We start from the raw sequence: 16880 nt of genomic DNA on the forward strand, positions 1-16880 counted from the left end.
CCTGTGTTTCATCCTTCCCTGCCCTCAATGCATGAAGCAATAACACTTGTTGTGGCACTTGGACAGGGTTTGGTTGTGAGCATGGCAGTTGGGCTCCGTGATCTTAGAGATTTTTTTTTTTTTTCAACCTTAAGGATTCCATGATTCAGTGATCCTTGTGGGTCTCTTCCAACTCTGCATATTCTGGGATTCTATGATTCTATGAAATACCTCCTTGGCATCCTGCCCTGACTGGCATCAGGTGGCATGTAGAGCTCCCATGTGTGCTAATTAAACACATTTAAAGGGGTGCTCTGAGCTGTGACAGTGTTGGGTGCTGCAGGCCTGGCCCTCACACCCCCAGCAGCAGGGACAGTGAGGGATTTACAAAAGCAGGAGGGTGGGCAGGGAGTTTTCAGGTTCCAGCTTGTTTTGGGATGGCTGTAGCTCTGTTACCCAGTGCCTTCCCCCACTGCCAGCTGTATTTGCTGGTGCTGTGAGCATGTGTCAGCGTGTCCTGGCAGCATTTGCCCTGGGGAGGAGAGGAGAAGCCCCCCAGGCCTTCTGCCTTCCCTCTGCTCCCTATCCTCTCTGGGAAGGCAAAAAAAGTAGATCTTGTCAAGATCAGAGGATAAAAGTTGCTGTGTCGGGGACCTAAAAAAAGTTTGGTTAAATTGGTGTGGGAAGATTAATGATGGGCTTTCTTTTCTTTTTCTGCCTTTAAAGCTGGAGGCAGGGGGGGGGATGCTAGTTTGCTTTTCACACTGTGTGTGTCTGGGGCTCAGCCAGCCTTGCTCCTGGCCACTCCTGGCTCCAGGACTGCCTGCCCATGCTCACCTCCTTCCCTGGCTACAGCTAAAAGTATTAGAAGGAGGAAAAATATAAAACAAATAGGGCTGTATTTATGTTGTGGAGAAGGAGAAAGCACCCAGCAGCATCCTTGGCTTTTCCTTATTCCCACTGGGTCTCTCCACCACCTGCAGTGCCCATCCTGGAAATGCCATGGGGGTTTTCCACAGCCTCCCAGATTTTTGGGCCTCTTTGAAGTGCTTTGCAGCCCTTCATGTTCTTGTTTTCTGTCTTGGTATTATCTTGCTTCAGCTGAATTCCCATCTTCTCCTTGGCAAGAATAACCTGATCTTGAGTGCCCCATTTCATTGCCCAGGGAATATTAGATGTCCACTAGGACATCCAAGGCCATCCAGGAGCATCTCCCTGCTGCACACAGGCATTTTAATTTATTCCTGTTTTTCACAGCTTATCTGTAAATACCAGCAAGGACAGCACCTTGAGGAGCCAGTCCATACCTTCCACTGCAGGTGTCCCAGGAGCTGCTGCTGCAGCCTGCTCTGGTGTCCTAGTAGTCATCATGTGCTGTGGGATGCTAAGTCTCACTCCCAGGGGTCTGCAACACATTTGGGGTCCCCTCCCCTTCCTCTGCCTTGGGCTGGGGCCAGCCCAGGGTTCTGACAAGAGGCAAATGCCCTCCTTCTTGCAGGAGCACCAAGGCACCGCTTTGCACGCACAGGGAGGTGCATCCCACCCAGCACACCCCATCCAGGGGCTGCTTCCCCCCGTGCCACTGCCAGCAGAGCTGCTCTCGGCTCCATTCAACCAGAACAAGCAGCAAATTAACCTGACCTAGATCTGGAGAAGCTGACAGTTGTGTGTGCCCTCAAAATCTGTGCTCTGGCGGCAACGCAGGGAGAAATCTTGCCTATTCTCAGAGAGGAGAAATAGCTGCTTATTTATAACTGTCTGCAAGCCTGCTTCTCATTCCCTGGCCACCCAGAGCTCGTCCTCTTCCATGCTGCTCTTCATCCCTGTGCTGGGAATGGCTTGAGACATTGGACGGGTCTCCCCATCCATCATGACACTGCTTCTCCTGCTCCTTCCTATTTACACTAACCAGGCACACGTTTGCCCACAGCAGGGCACACTGTCCTATGTCTCATCACCACTGGGAAACCTTCCCAGAAATCCCCTTGGGACGAGAAAACGCTCTTGGGGGCTGATCCTGCGGGCTGGCTGTCAGGATCACACCTTTGCCTGGCAGCTGGGGTGGGCTCTGCCCTCAGCTCCAGCGCTGTGGGTCCGAGGGCCGCGGGGCTCCTGAGGGATGGGCCCGGCTCGCTCCTGGCGCAGCCGGCCGTTGCCATGGCAATGGCAGGATATTGCTTTCTTACAGCCTCCTGGCTCGCACAAAGCCAGCCAGCTCCAGCTCTGCTCAGCACAGCGATGTGCAGTGCATACCAAGCACTCCTGCCTTTCCTCTGTCCCCAGCTGGGAACCCTCTCCAGAGCGTGCGGGAAGAATCAGCGGGAGCTGGAGCTTCCTGCCTCTTTCCCACGGCTGGAAAACCCCAGCTCTTTGCTGCCTGCTCTTCCTCCCAATGCTCAAGTACTGATCCCTCCTGATTGTTATTTCCTCCATGTTTTTCAGTGGCAAAATTCAGCCTATGCTGCTTTTTCCACCTCCTGCCTGTAACCTGCCGCAGTGGGGATATTCCTTAACCTCTCCAAAGCTGTGCTCTCCCTGGATACCTTCCAGTGGTGTTGGTCACTGCTGCCCTGGCTACCCTGGCCAGAGCATCCTGAGCCCAAGCAGGATCTCAGAGATGGGGCTCATGACACAGCTCTGAGAGGCTGGATTAAGGATCTGACCTCAAAGCATGACTCTGAAAGCTTTGGGATGCAGCAGGGTTGTTTCTTGCCTAACCTGGCGGCTTGGTTGTGTTTCCTCAAGCTGTCAGAGCTGCTGGTGAAAACTCAGCTGGGTGATGTGGCTGGGTGGGGGCACCAGGGCAGCAGTGAGTGCAGCAGGAAGGCAGTCATGAGTGGCCAGGTCATGCTGTACGTCAGCTACACAGTGCCTCAGCTCCTGGTTGTGTTGGGTTTGGCAAAATGCACTACATGAATGAGAATCCTGGCTCTTGCCTGACTGCCAGCCCTCATAGCCAAGCCCTGAGTCCCTTTGCCAGTTTCAGCCAACATGACTTGGAAGCCTTTATGGGTGTTATTTCCCCATTGTGAGAGCCTGAGAACCAATCTGGTGCCTGTTCAAAGGCTGCAAGTTCACAAGTTCAGCTGAGTCACATGATGAGCCACTAGAGAACCTGCACAGGGCTTCAGGAGAGCTGGCATCCTGGGCTCTGCTCAGAGACATCCTCCACTTGAAACTAAACACCGCCAGCATCTCTGTCTGAGCCACAGGTGCTGGAAATCCAGGCAGGGAGGGAGGACCAAGGTCTGCCCTCTGCCAGGGACCACAGACTCCTCTCCCTGGAAGAGGATGAAGGCTGGTGATGGCAGGGTCCTCCCACACTGGCAGTGAGCTCCCAGCCTTGACAGCATCACAGAGGTGCTGTATTCTTCAGGGACAGCAGTACAAGTTGTTGTCTTTTTTTTTTTTCCCTGCCTTTGGGAGCTGTGAGTTGAGACTTAATCATGTTTATACGCACAGGGTCTTCCCAAGCATGCTGGAGCCTTGTGGTGCTTGTGGCAGGCTGCTTCCTCACCACTGCCTCTATACCATACACAGCCTAGACACCACACTGCCTGCTCTGAGGCTGCTGGGGGCTTGAAAATCAGCCTTAATTACAAAAAAAAAACGTCCAAAAATGCATTTAGCTTAAGATATCTGTGCAAAAGAAAAACCGAGGAGCTCTTCTTTCTGATTTTCAGGGGTTGTATTTTCCAGCATGATTTAAAAAAAAAACATAATTAGCTTTTTGTTTTTCCAGGGGGAGAGGTTTTCTATGTTATCTCAGAAACTAAAACTCATATAGCTGCAGCTCTTCAGAAAGATGCATTGTGAGAGCAGAGGGAAAGCCTGGGATACTGTGCTGGTGGGCAGAGGGTGGTTGGGATGTGCTGTGCCAGATGTTGAGGAGTAAAAACGTGGCAGCTGACCCTTTTTGGCAGCCTTTTTGCTCTGCACAGCCCTGCTGCACTTAGAGCATCAGGGACAGCTCATGAAACATCTCGAGCCAAGGACATTTGAATGAAGGGGGACCCAAAATAGCCTGAGACATGAGAAGGGTTGGGGATGGGAAAAAAAAAACCCACCCAGTAATAACTTCTCCAGAAGTGCTAAATATAGACTGATTTGGTGACTTCTGGAAAGAAAGAGCTATGAAATCTGAATGGCAGCTCTGGCTTGACATCCTGAGCTGAGCCTTCCCAGGGATGCTGCCTTGCAGAGGGGAGCTGGCTGGTATGTGCCCCCAGAACATCCCTGTGCTGTTGCTGGGATCGTCCCAAATCTGAGGGTATGAAGGGAACACAAATCCCAGATTTCCACAAAGTGGGACAAGGGGAAGCAAGCCTTATTCCTGGTTGTGTAAATTTGGTTTGATTTCATATTCTTCCTTGGGACTCTCAGAGCAGAAACTGGGGGTTTTTTTTCTCTTTTGTCTTTCCTTCCCCATCCCCTCTGCAAACATTTGAAATTTCCACTTGGAATTTTGTAGGTAGCCCTCTTTTACTATACCTTTCTCAATGTACTGGGATTTGGTGTTTGCTTCTCACCTCACCCTCTCTGTGTGTGGATTTGGGAAGGAAAGCTCACCCTGCACCATCCCTCTCTCCACAGGTTATCCTGAAGGACCTGGAGCTGCTGGCTGAGATTGCTTCTTCCCCAGCAGGACAGACAGAGGAGGGTCACGGTCCCTCCGATGGCTCCGACGTGCGACCTGGCCCTGTGGAGCTGCATGTCCCAGCCAGGCCTGGCCAGCTGAGCTCCTCCAGTGAGTGCCCCTGTGCCACAGCTCTGTGCTGGGCTCTCTTCATCTTCCATGGCACCAGTCAGGTTTGCTCAGGCAAAAGGAGAAGCTTATTTTACAATAATAAATCAATGTCTTCATCCCCGCCCAGCATAGTTTGGGAATCGAGTCTGCCATGGCACAGACCAGGGTGCTGTTTTTATTTTTGCTGCTTTTTCCCCTAGTTTGTGTTTTGGGGATTTAGGGCTCAGTTTAGCAGCAGGATGCCCCAGAGGCCAGTGTGGAGAGATGTCATCGTTGTCCTATTTTTTATGGGGCCTTGAGCTCCAGCCTCTTTTCTCCTTGTAAAAGCACTCAGAGCCCTAGAATCAGTGCAGGATGAGATGCTGGCTGCAATCCCAGATCTCCAAAACATCCATAGATCTGCAGAGGGATCCCTGTGCCAGGCTGCCCACATTGGCTATGAACTGTTAGGTTGCTCTGAGTGCCTGGCAAAACCTCAGGAGAGCGATGAAGAGGGACGATCCTATTTTCTGGGGACTCGGGAGATTTAAAAAAAAAATAACCTTTCATTAATTATCCTGCACATGGGGAAATTTTTTTCACCTTCCCTTGTCTGTGGTTCATGCTTTACAGTTGCTTGGCTTCTCCTTCTCCTCCTCTGCTGCTATTTAAGGGCCTCCCTGTTGTACTCCACAGGCCAGGTCGTCCCAGCCAAAAGCACGTTCCATGTGAGCTTTGGATTGCAACCCGAGCACTGAGCCAAGGCTGCTCTCCCTGCAGAGGATGCAGCCACAGGGCCTTGCAAAATCGCCACCAGAGTGAGAGGCTTTGCTTTCCCATCCCCAGGCTTTGTTTTCTCTGAACATCCTGGATCGTTCACCCCTCCCTGGACTTATAAATCACTGCACCAGCAACCAGCTCGGGTCTTTGGCTGTTCAGGGTGGGATTTTTTTTTTTTTGTGGATCTACCTGTTTCCTGCTGGCAGCTTTATCTCTGCAATGGAGAGGTGAGGGCTGCAGAGCTGGTGACCTCCCTGAGCTTTCTGCAAGTCCCATCCATCCTCCCACTGTCAGAAGTGAGACTGCCTGGGTGGAGCAGCTCCTGCAGCGCTGGCCAAGCAGCTGAGGAGCTGCAGTTCAGCTCACACTGATGGTTGTCTGAGGTTTCCTTCCTTCTGGATGATCTAAAAATAGCAGGCTGGATGGCGTGGATCCTAACGGTTGCCGTGGCCCCTGTTAGCTATCTGGAAGAGCAGCTTGGCTTCACTTACTCGAGTGTAACCTTTAAAAAGAGTCTGGCTCTCCCCTCCTGGAGTAGATCTGCTGCAGCCAGAGCTCCCGTTTCCCCAGAGTGGGACAACTTGCCCCCACACAGGTCCTACTGGGCTCTGGCTTCCTCACCTATTTTCCTGTTCCCTATAATGCACCAGAAAATTGTTCCTTAAGAATTTATTTGGAGCTGAGCTTTGCAGGGTCATTGGCTTTTAACCAAAGGCAGATGTTTTTGGGGAGGGAAAAAGGAGCTGGTTCATTGGCCTTGGGCGTTTATCATGGCCCCAGTCCCGTCTGGCTTTGACCACCCAAGGATGAGACCGGATGGGCTGCTGGGGAGTTCCTCCAGGGAAATTGAGGGTCAGAGCTGGGCCAGGACCTTCCTGGATTATGCCTGGAAAATCAGAGGCTCCTGAAAAATACTCCTTTTGCCAGAGGACTGCTTGAAGGGAGGACTTTTTGGAGCAGGACAGTGGCCAGTGGAAATCCCCATGTCTGAGCATGGTCCTGGATGGTGAGAGCAAGTGGGCCAAAACTCTGCCATTCCCAGGCAGAAATCATGAGATGATGGCAACAGAGAGAGGGTGTACCCCTTTCTGGAGTCACTGGTTTTGTGCTGGGATATATGGGATGGTTCCTAGGGTGCTGTGGTTCAGACAGTGCTGTATTGGCAGTAGGATGGATGCTGTTGTCCCATTAGAGTGGGGGCTGCAGGGTCCCAGCTCTTCTCCCCAGGGTTAAACCTCTCCATTCCTTCATCCACTTCAGACTGAGTTGCCCTTGAAGCCAGCAGTGGGAGGAGAGCTGCTGAGCTATCCCAGCCCAAATCCTCTCCTATCCCAGAGACCCTTCCAAATGTGCAGTTCATGGCTTTGCAGGTAAACAAGCAGGGTCACCCTTTGAAATCCTTGAGCTGGTGGCAGATTTCCTGCTGTGCTCTCTGTCCTGGCGCTCCAGGCTTGGCTAGCCAAGCAGTAAGGGCAGGAGTGGAGGTGGAAGGGGCCAGTGCCCCCATGGTCTTCCCCGCGTTTCCTCTCTCTCCCTTTCTTCCCTCGGGATGTGTTTATGCAGTTGTTTCCCTGCCATTGAGTTTGGTTTCCTTCAGATGCTGGTTGATTAGTCAGGAAAGCCGTGTCCCACTTCCGCAGCCCGTTCCCAGCTCCAGTTTTTATTTAGCCACTTTGTTCTCCGGTTACGTAAGGTCAGCTGCCCTCGACGCCTTCTCCAAGCACAATGAACTGGGGCCAGCCCAGCTCAGCACTGCCGGGGAGACCCAGCACCTCCTCCTGACCTGCTCTGACTGCCCTGGGAGAGGGTGACTGGTTTGGCCTCCAGGAGTGTCACCCTGGTACCTTCTGCCCACTTTTCCAGGGACAAGGGCTGCAGGGCTGTGCCCAAGAGCTTCCCGGTTTTTGGAGTGATTGTGCAAATGCCAGTCTGGTCAGTACAATGGGAATCCAGTGCCTCCTTTGCTTTGGGAGTGTCTTTTCCAACCATGGAAAGTTGAGACAAGTAGCAGATGACCTGAGAGTGGTTGTCACCGAGGTGAGCAGGTCAAGGGAGGTGGTTCTGTGCCTTTACTCCGCTCTGGTGAGACCCCATCTGGAAGACTGCATCCAGACTGGGGGCCCTCAGCACAGGAAGGACAAGGACCCTCGTAGCAAGCCCAGAGGAGGCCACAGAGATAATCAGAGGCTGGAGCACCTCTGCTGAGGAGACAGACTGGGAGTTGAGGTTGTTCAGCCTGGAGAAGGTTCCAGGGAGACCTTAGAGCCTCTTCCAGTGCCTGAAAGGGCTCCAGAAAAACTGGACAGGGACTTTGGACGAGGCATGGAGTGGCAAGACATGGGGGAATGGCTTCAAGCTGAAAGAGAGTAATTTTAGATTAAGTATTAGGAAGAAATTCTTCACTGTGAGGATAGTAAAGCACTGGAAGAGATTGCCCAGAGATGTGAAGTGCTATCCCTGGAAGTGTTCAAGGCCAGGTTGGATGGGGCTCTGAGCAACCTGGTCTAGTGGGAGGGGTCCCTGCCCATGGCAAGGGGGTTGGACTAAATGGCCTTTAAATGTCCCTTCCAACCCAGCCATTCCATGATACCATAGGTGGAAGCCCTCCGGCCTTTTCTACAGCTCTGCTCTGCACAAGAGACAAAAGCTCATTCCAAAAGGATGCCAGACCAGCTGCTGCCTTGCACAGGGTAACTCTTGCACACATCTCTTCCTTCCTTTCTGCACAGCTTTGTAAGGTGAAGCAGTTACAGCCCTTTGTTTCCTGTCCAGCTTGGTCCGATCTCTCCTGCCTGGCTTCCTGCCGGAGGTGGTGGGGACAGTGCTGCACCCTCTGAGCAGCTCACACTATAGGATGTTTGCTGGGAGTCTGATTCCATATGTGGAGTCACTAATGTGCCTGAGGTCCCTGGTTTCCACTGGCAGTCCATGGATATCCCAGGATTCAGTGGATTACTCTGGAGGAGACTGCTAGAAGTCCCTCAGAAATGTAGTCTCTTGAGTTTAGTCCTGCTGTATCCCCCCTGGAGAATATGCAGCATTCCAGAGTGGAGATATTCTGTGTTAGGAGTTTGCTTTTGACATATCTTTGGGAGGATTTTATTCTCAGTGAGCTAAACCACTCACTCCCTTTTTGTTGTCTGTTGCTTCAATGGTGTCGTTGTAGGTCTGCAGAGGTGGCACCATATGACAAGGTACCACCTCCAGACAGTCTGTAAAATGTTAGGGCAGCCTCTGTAAGAATCAGGTGAGAGTCTGTAGTGTGCGGGAGGTCCATGAAATGTAGAAAAGAGAAGGTGACTTCTTGTCAGATAGCTCAGATCTGCTAAACTGCTATTTCCAGTGTCAGAGAAGGAAAAAAGTGAAACCCTTCCTTACTCATCCTCTCCACAAAAGGCACTGAGGCAGATGACATCACACCATTAACCACTTGCTCTTGAAGGAGCCAGTTTCCAACAGCTTTTGTAGAATCAGGAGTGTGACAGCAGGGAACAGAGGAGCCAAGCAGGCAGGAGAAAAAGAGAGCTGTCCTGAGCGCTCCAAACTCAGCAGTCTGGCTCCTGATGTTTGGTGTCTGTGGCATCTCTTTTCCTACTGGCATGAAGCTGTTCAGGAGTGTTGATTGTCAAAAACACTCTTGTGCTTCTTGAGGAGTAAAGGAGTTTGAAAGAAGGGCTGATCTGTTTGTTTTCCTGGATGCAGTGTAATAGAGGAGCTGGGATGTCTTGGAAAGCCCCAGGAGAGACCATCCAGATGTAGTGTTAACTCGCCTGGCGTGCCTCCAGGTATCCATCCCTCCCGAGATGGTCACAGCACACAGCCAGCCAGAAAGCCTGGGGATTCCCAAATAACAGCTGGGATTACTGATTTGTAGTGGTGGACAAAGGAGAAGTTGATGGTGTAGATAAATCAGTGATCGCCAAGCCTCCTTTGGAGTTACTTTGCTGGGCTGCCTCAGTTTCCCAAAGAAGTTATGAGGAATTTGTAGGGTGAGGTGAGGAATGAGGTGAAAAATAAACTAGCAAAATGAGTACTGGTAGGAAAAGGGCCTGGCAAACCCGATTGCTGCTCATGTCTTCAGATTGTGTTCCGTATACTTCACCTTTCCATGCAGGAGCTTCAGCCCACTCTAAGCTCACCTTGAAGCTTATCCATTCCTGGTTTGCATCTCTGCTGGGTACTTTGTGCTCCTGAGCAATGGCTGAGCTATACCCTTGCTGCATTTTTGCTTATTGATTTACCTTAGCAAAGAAAAATGGGGCAGTAGTGAACTGCTAACCTTACTAGGAAAACCATCAGGATTATCATTGCCTGCTGCCTTGCTCCAAGGCAGCCATGAGCACAGACCCTGCATTAGGTGGGGGAGAGCAAGGAGCAGCAAAAGCCTCATTTGGCATCAATATATGTACCCCAACCATTTTGGGACCCCCTTTTTGTTGAGATGTTGAAGTCAGGAATTACAAACCCATGGCTCTTTAGCCAGGTAGATAGGGAAGAAATATCCATGTGTGTCCAAGCAAAACCAGGCTAAGCACAGCCCCTGGCTGTACAATCCAGATTTTTGGTGGGTTTATTTCGTCAGCAGCATCCTGTGCTCTGGAAAGGGGAGAGTGGAGGTTTTCCAGAGCCCAGCTGAGCTGCCGACATGTTCACATCTGTTTCCAGCTACGCCCTGCGCCGGCTTTCTGGGAGGAGGAGGGGAGGATTTGCCTTTTTTACGGCTCTATTTTTATCTTGCTCCGCGAGGCTTCGCCACTCCGTGTTTGCAAAAGCTAAAATTCAAAACATCCTGGGGAAGGCTGCCGGGGGGAGACGCTGCACAGATTCCCACGTCGCTGCCCGGGGTTTCGCCCAGCACCATCTGGCAGCGCCGACTCCCACGCCGCTGGCGCTCGGGCCGGCTCGGGGCTCGCGGACCAGCTCCGGCTGCCGCCGCGTTTATCCCTGGTGCTCCCAGAAGAGCTGGGGGAGATCATTCTCTGGGCTGAGCTGGAAACATGATGCCTTGGGGAAAGCGCTCGGGTGGGAAGGATGCTTGGCCTCGCCAACTCTTAGCTTACCCTGCCTATATCCGAGCTGAAATTGCTTCAATTAGAGATTGCGGTAAATCATTTTAGCTAAACCACCGCAAATACCCTTGTGGATACTCTTTAACCAGCTTACCCAGCTTTAGCTCGCTTCGGAAAGGAATCAATTCTGCTCCAATCTTATTTCAATTTGGTTTCAATGGAGTTAAGCAAGTCCACACCGGTTTTAATTAAGACTAGTTTGAAACCAATTATAGTAAATTAATAGAAGTTATGTTTTATGCCAGGGTGAAGTTCAGAACTTTGTGGCTGAGATAGGATAATCCGAGTTAGTTTTGGAGTCTGCCAGGCTCGCCCAGAGCAATGTGGGGACACTTTGGATACTGTAGGTCTCGACACAGCTCAGCCCATCAAGCAGCCAGACAGCCTGAATGTTCCAGGGTGATGTACAATATATATTTATAAGGGCCTTAATATAGATCCCTAATTGCCTGTCTCGGTTGATTTATAGTGTGGCCACGCAGGCGATGGGAACAGCGTGAGCTGCTGGTGAGCGCTCAGGGATGCACTGGGGGTTTGCAGACATTCGCTGTGCTCCGCTCGAGCTGGCACTCATGGCTGGGGGAACAGATGTTGGTATTGACTTAGATGATCCAAGAAGCCTGCTTGTGTCCCTGGCTCTACCCCAGTCTGTGAAGGGAATCTGGGGAAAGGATTTGTTAGCCTGGCATGCTGGGATGCAGAAGGTTGTTGTAGCCATTGGTAGGACAAGGGATAATGGTGTGAATCTGACAGAATATGTTTAGTTTAGCTATTAGAAAGAAATTTTTTATTGTGAGGGTGATGATTTACTGGCACAGGTTGCCAAGAGAAGGTGTGGCTGCCCCATCCCTGTGAGTGTTCAAGGCCAGATTGGATCACCCTAGTCTAGTGGAAGGTGTCCCTGCCCATTGCAGGGGGGTTGGAACTACATGAGCTTTAAGATCCCTTCTGTGATTCAATTATAAGGACCCAGACTGATGTGAACTCACTGTGGCCATATAGCTGCAATTCCCACATGCCTTTTGTCATGTTTCACTGCTCTGATGTTTCTCTGAGCCCAAAATTCCCATTTGTTCCTATTCTAGTGGATGTCTGGACTGAGTTTCATCATTGCTCTGAGCATGGATCTTTCTTCTTCCAGCTCCCTCCTCCACACCAGATTTAAAAAAAAAAAAAAAAAAAAAAAGCAGAGCTGTGACGTGCCACCAGCCCCAGCTACGTTAACAGCAGATCTGGCAGGTTACGGATCTGCAAAGTCTTTTGCTTCAGGGAAAGGGGGAGAGGTGCAAGCTTCAATTAATTATGCCACAGTTTTCTTAACACTTCTTCCTGCTTGTCTCTCGTGCTTCAGAGAAAACACTTGACAAGCTGCTCCCACAGTTCTGTCGGGCTGGGAATGCCACTGTGCTGAGCTGTAACCCTCAGGGCAGCGAGCTGAGCTCTGGGCTACGCCAGGAAGGGTTACACCATGGCACACAAGGTGCCAGCCACTTCCTAGACATCCTGTAAACAGAGCAAACGGGAAGTTAGGAGGATTGGGAGGCTTTGGAAAAGAACTGCTTTGCCTGCTTGGAAGAAGTATTGCCTGTTTAAGTTCCATCTGAGGTTTGGTTGAGCCTTTTACAGCCTGGCAGACTCGGACACCCTGGTTTCTAACTCCCAGCATTAGCCCTAGAGAGCACTGGCAAGGCTGCTCTGGCATGGTGTGTCACAGTGGAAACTTTCTTTAGGAACATGCAGGCATAGCTCCTGTGCATGGGCAAAGGATGGAGAAATGATCCCTCTGGAGTTCAGTCTCAGTGCTCCCAGAGGCAAAGGATGGTGAAAAGGCTCCCTGGAGTAGGCATACTCACATGCTTTCTTCTAGGAAAAACAGGGCACAGACTTATTTTCACAATCTCTCTATCCCAGTCTTTCCTTGCATCCAGGCTGGACAGAAGGGTTCAGGAACTAGATGATGGAAGACAGCAGCAGTACTGAAGGTCCTGCAGACTAGCTGGGATCTGATCCCCAAGGCAGTTCTGACTTTTGGATACTCAGCTGATCCAGCAGGTCATTCCCAGTCTCCAGCTGGAGATGCAGGAGATGCTGCACCACTTCAGAGCGCATATCTGAAGGTGCTTGTGGCTGGTCGGTCTTGCAGCCACACAGCTCCATACAGCTTTGTCCTGTGCACAGCAGAAGTGCTGGTCCTGTCAGGGAGGAGAAAAATTGCTGCCTCCTCCTGTTTTTCCTTTGGGATGTGTTTTAGGATATGTAATGTTTGGCTGGAAGACGTGCAAGATGACAATGAGCTGAAAGTTGGCTTTGCTTTGTGGAGGGAACACTGTGCCATTGATGCTGCTGTGAGGCTCAGAAAGACTATTTTTGGGGTCTTGAGAAAAGAGAAACTCCAAGATGAGACCTTCCCCCAGACAAGCTACAGCACTGGAGCATTGTTAGCTGGTGGCAATGAAGGTGGGATGTCCTACTTGCTGCTAGCTCGTGTTGCAGCACAACCAGGTTTGGATGTCTCAGAGTTGCTGAGAAAATGGATAAAAATGCCACTTTGCAGCTTTGAAAGACAGTTTCTGCCTGGTGTTCACCTGCCTTCCCAGGCTCTGCTGGGAGGTTTCAGGCTGAGCTGCAGCAGGCACAGTGGGAAGGCAGATCTGCCCCATGTCACCTTCAGATCGTGTCTCTGCTCCCTCTTGAGCAGTGCCGAGCAGCTGTAGTGACGACACGTGGGGCATGGCTGCATTTTCACGCCGGGTGCTCTCTGCCTTGGAACAAACACACCTTTGTTTTGGAGCACATTGGCTCGGCTGGATTCCCTTTTTTTTTTCCCTTTGCCCAGATCATCTTCCCTGCAGCTGAGGGGAAACATGATGCAATGGTGAACACTTGTGCTCGGGGAGCTGCCTGCTTCAAAGCCTGGTTTGGGGTTACAGATATACCAAGGGGTGGGTGAACACACAGCTCCAGCAGGAAGAGGACACCGGGTTCTGGTCAGGATGACCTTGTATTTAATTTTCCTTTTTTTTGACTCTGTATGTTCTCTTAGATGTTAAATTCAAACCTGGGGAAGCTGCCCTGCATGTATCTCTTGTGTATCATTGGGAGAGGCAGGATAGAAAACAGACCAGCAGCTTTTCCATCAGCTTTCCTGGGCTTTGGCAGCTTAATTACATCTTTAATTGGCTGCTCCATGCTCCGCTGAGTGTCCATGGAAGCAGACAACATCCATAAATCAAACTGCTCAGGTTTCCTTTGGTTATCTGATGGAAATAGTGTGTGGAGAGCAGACTTGGGGTGCTCGTGTGTGCTGGCTTCCCTCCTTACCACAGTTAGACGTGGCCTTTCTGAAGGAGGAATTAAGGAAGAGAGCTCCCCTTTTTGCAGAGTCGCCTTTGAAACGCTCTCTCCAAACATTTGCTTTGAGCGCTGTCCTGCTAAATAAACCATCTCCCCTGGGGTTTCACTGTGGGAAAAGCAATCTTTACCTGCCAGCTCCCTGCTCTTTTGTTTGGAGGGGATGTTTCCCTGTGCTGGCAGCTGCCCCTTTCCCTGCCCTCCCTGCCAAGAGTCTCAGGCCAGGAGAATCCCTAAGCCTGGAGCTCTGCTGTGGTTTGACCAGTACTTTATGGTAGCCCTGGGGCACATTGTATATGACACTTGTACCAAGTGGCTCCTGCTCAGGGAAAATGACATCACCGAGTGTAAACCAGTGTTTGTGCCATGGCTCAAGGGTGAATGTGTGTGTCTGCCACTGCATGCACACTGGGCTCGGGGCATCTGTGGCTTACGGGGTTGGATTGCAGGCTCTTCAACTCACCAGCAATCTGGTGGTTTTGGGATGAATGTACATGCCATATCTGAGGAGATGAGATTGGCTCAATTTAGACCCTCAGGCACTCCTTCAAGCAGCCACTGAAGCTGACTAGCTCTGAGATGAACACCCAAAATTCCCATTTTAACCCAGGTGCTGCTTCCAGTGCTGTGACCACCATAAGATGCTTTCCCTTGAGCTGGAGAGAGCTAAGACAGGGCTGGCTCTGCTTGAACCAGCCAGGTGTGGTTATCTGAGGCTTGAAAATCTTTCCATGCCCCTGCCCTTGTCATCTCAGTGCTGTGACCGTGTGACCAAGGGTGTCTGCTCTCTCATAAGGCTTTGGCAGCAAGGCCCTGGCAGCTCTAATTTGCTCTCCCCTTGCCTCCCCAGGTACAAAAGGCCTGGAGTGCTCACCATCCACCCCCACCATGAACTCCTACTTCTACAAGTTCATGATCAACCTGCTCAAGCGCTTCAGCAGTGAACGGAAACTCCTGGAAGCCAGAGGAGCCTTCATCATCAGGTCAGAGCACCCCACCAGCCTCACTGAAGCCCCTGAGCACTCCTGGGACGGGTGGGACGGGGATGGCAGGGTCAGGCAGCCCAAGTACTACATCCATTCAGAGTCAAAACCATTTCCTCAAGCTTCCCTCTTACTCCAGCAAATGGTTTTGGAGCAAACGGGATTTGCCTTTCACATGTCAAGGCACCATATTTCTCTCTCCCATCCCCGGAGGCAGAGTGGCTCCTTATTAAACAATGTTGTCAGAGCCTGTTTCGTTAAGAAGCAACTAGACCAGCCAGAGCAGGAGACAGGCTGCACTCAGAGTGCCAAGCTGAGTGAATCCCTCCAGCCGGCTTGGCGAGATGCTCACCCATCCAAAGCCATGTGTTTCAATGCACAGAGTTGGGAGATTTTGCTTCAGCTTTTTAAGGAGAGGCAGAGGCTGGAGAGCCAAATGTTGTGAAGGCTGGAATGCCAAGTGTCGGGGCAGCTGGCAGGCAGTCATCTTTATTGCAATTAAATCTGGGGCAAGGGATAGCCATTCCTCAGCTCACTGGGAAATAACAGGGTTAATGGTCGAGGCGAGGTGGAGAAATCAGTGAGGAGGTTGGTGGAATCAGCTGGCAGGACCCTGGGTTTTCCTCCCTTGCTTTCAGGGATGTGGCATCAAAATGAACAGGGGGAGAGCATGAGATAAAAGCCATGCTTCTGTAAGAGAAGAAAATCACCTCTCCAAAGGCACAGAGGTGTGCCAGGTACTGATGAAGAGGTCCCCTCACTGCAGTGGGAAAATACAGCATGCAGAGTTCCCAATATTTGCTAAGCTGAGCTGGGTGTGGAGTTGTATCTGCTTGGGCAGCAATTTTTGGCCTAAGTCCAGATTCATCCCAGAGAAAATATCCCACTCAGAGTGTCCACTCTCCTCTCACCAGTCAGCACAGCCCCTAGGATAAGCCACCTTGGCAAGGAAGTGACCTCGTGCTGTGTTAGGGAAGCAGGCTGACCAGAGTGACAGTGAGCCTGGGCAGGGTCCCATTTAAAAGCTCTCCTGCACCCTGGCCACCTCCAGCTTTTTCCCTCCAGCTCTGGCAGGAGGAGCCTTGGCTGGCAGGCCCAGCTTTCCCAGCAGCCAGCCAGCGGTGCGATGGGACTGGCTCACAGCAGCTCGGCAAGCCGAGGCTTTTTACAGTGACTCATGCCCCAAAAAATCTGGTAAAGCAAAAAAAAAAAAAAAAAAAATTAAAAAATAGATGACTCTGTCCTTTGTCAAGTCACGTTGTTGCTCATATGGGGTAGATGCAGGACTGGAGCCAAAGTGGTGGTTCTGGGAGGGTGAGCCATGCCCTCAGGTAACAGTGATTAACGCTGAAACCTACTGATGGCAGGTAAAAGACTGGTGTAAACTAACATCTCTGCTGCTTCCAGAAAGAGCAAGATGAAAATAGAGGAGAAAAACTTTTACAGGACTCTCTGGCAAAGATTGATCTCTTGCTGGAGAGGCTCAGTGAATGTGGGAGCCTCATGGAGCTATTTTTAGCTACTTTTCAAATTGAAGCCGTATGCGCATTCCCACGTTACATCCCTCCCCTGTCCACAAGCCAGCTCAGCTGTTTTGCACAGCAGGGTGAGAAGCCAGCCTCATGTTTGACTTAAGAGATGCTGGTGATGTTCCATTTCATCCTGAGCTGAAGAGTGCAAGGGGGATGCTTGAGAGACTGGGACAGCATCTGCTGAAGTGTGGTCCGGGACCACTGCTGCCTCTTTCCCAGGCTGGCCTGGGAGCACTGGAACAGGGATGGAAAATAGACCTGTTACGTTTAGGCAATGATTTCCAGCTGAAGGATTAGTGTTCACAGGAAAGGGAAATGGAGGACAGGGGTTTTATTCAAGCACAGCACAGCAGTTTTCCCTGTCACGTTGCTGGTGGGCAAATTCAAAGGTCCGTGAGGTCACGTAGGGGATCTGCGATTAAAGGCAGTTTATTTCTAATCCAACTCAAGTTTGTTCATG

General features: G+C 51.0%; 1 protein-coding gene across 1 annotated transcript in view; it reads left to right on the forward strand.

Annotated features, from left to right (window-relative positions):
• The window catches only part of VAC14 (VAC14 component of PIKFYVE complex), a 58749-nt gene that overhangs the window by 23141 nt on the left and 18728 nt on the right, over positions 1–16880 (forward strand). Inside the window, exons 13-14 of the mRNA XM_054296303.1 lie at positions 4573–4726; positions 14756–14888. Of these exons, the coding sequence (XP_054152278.1) occupies positions 4573–4726; positions 14756–14888 (287 nt within the window). The remainder of the gene's footprint in view (positions 1–4572; positions 4727–14755; positions 14889–16880) is intronic.

This window comes from Melozone crissalis, unplaced genomic scaffold (assembly GCF_028551555.1).
Source record: "Melozone crissalis strain CALT ecotype California unplaced genomic scaffold, PUWL_Pcris_2 ptg000007l_1, whole genome shotgun sequence".
Taxonomy (NCBI): domain Eukaryota; kingdom Metazoa; phylum Chordata; class Aves; order Passeriformes; family Passerellidae; genus Melozone; species Melozone crissalis.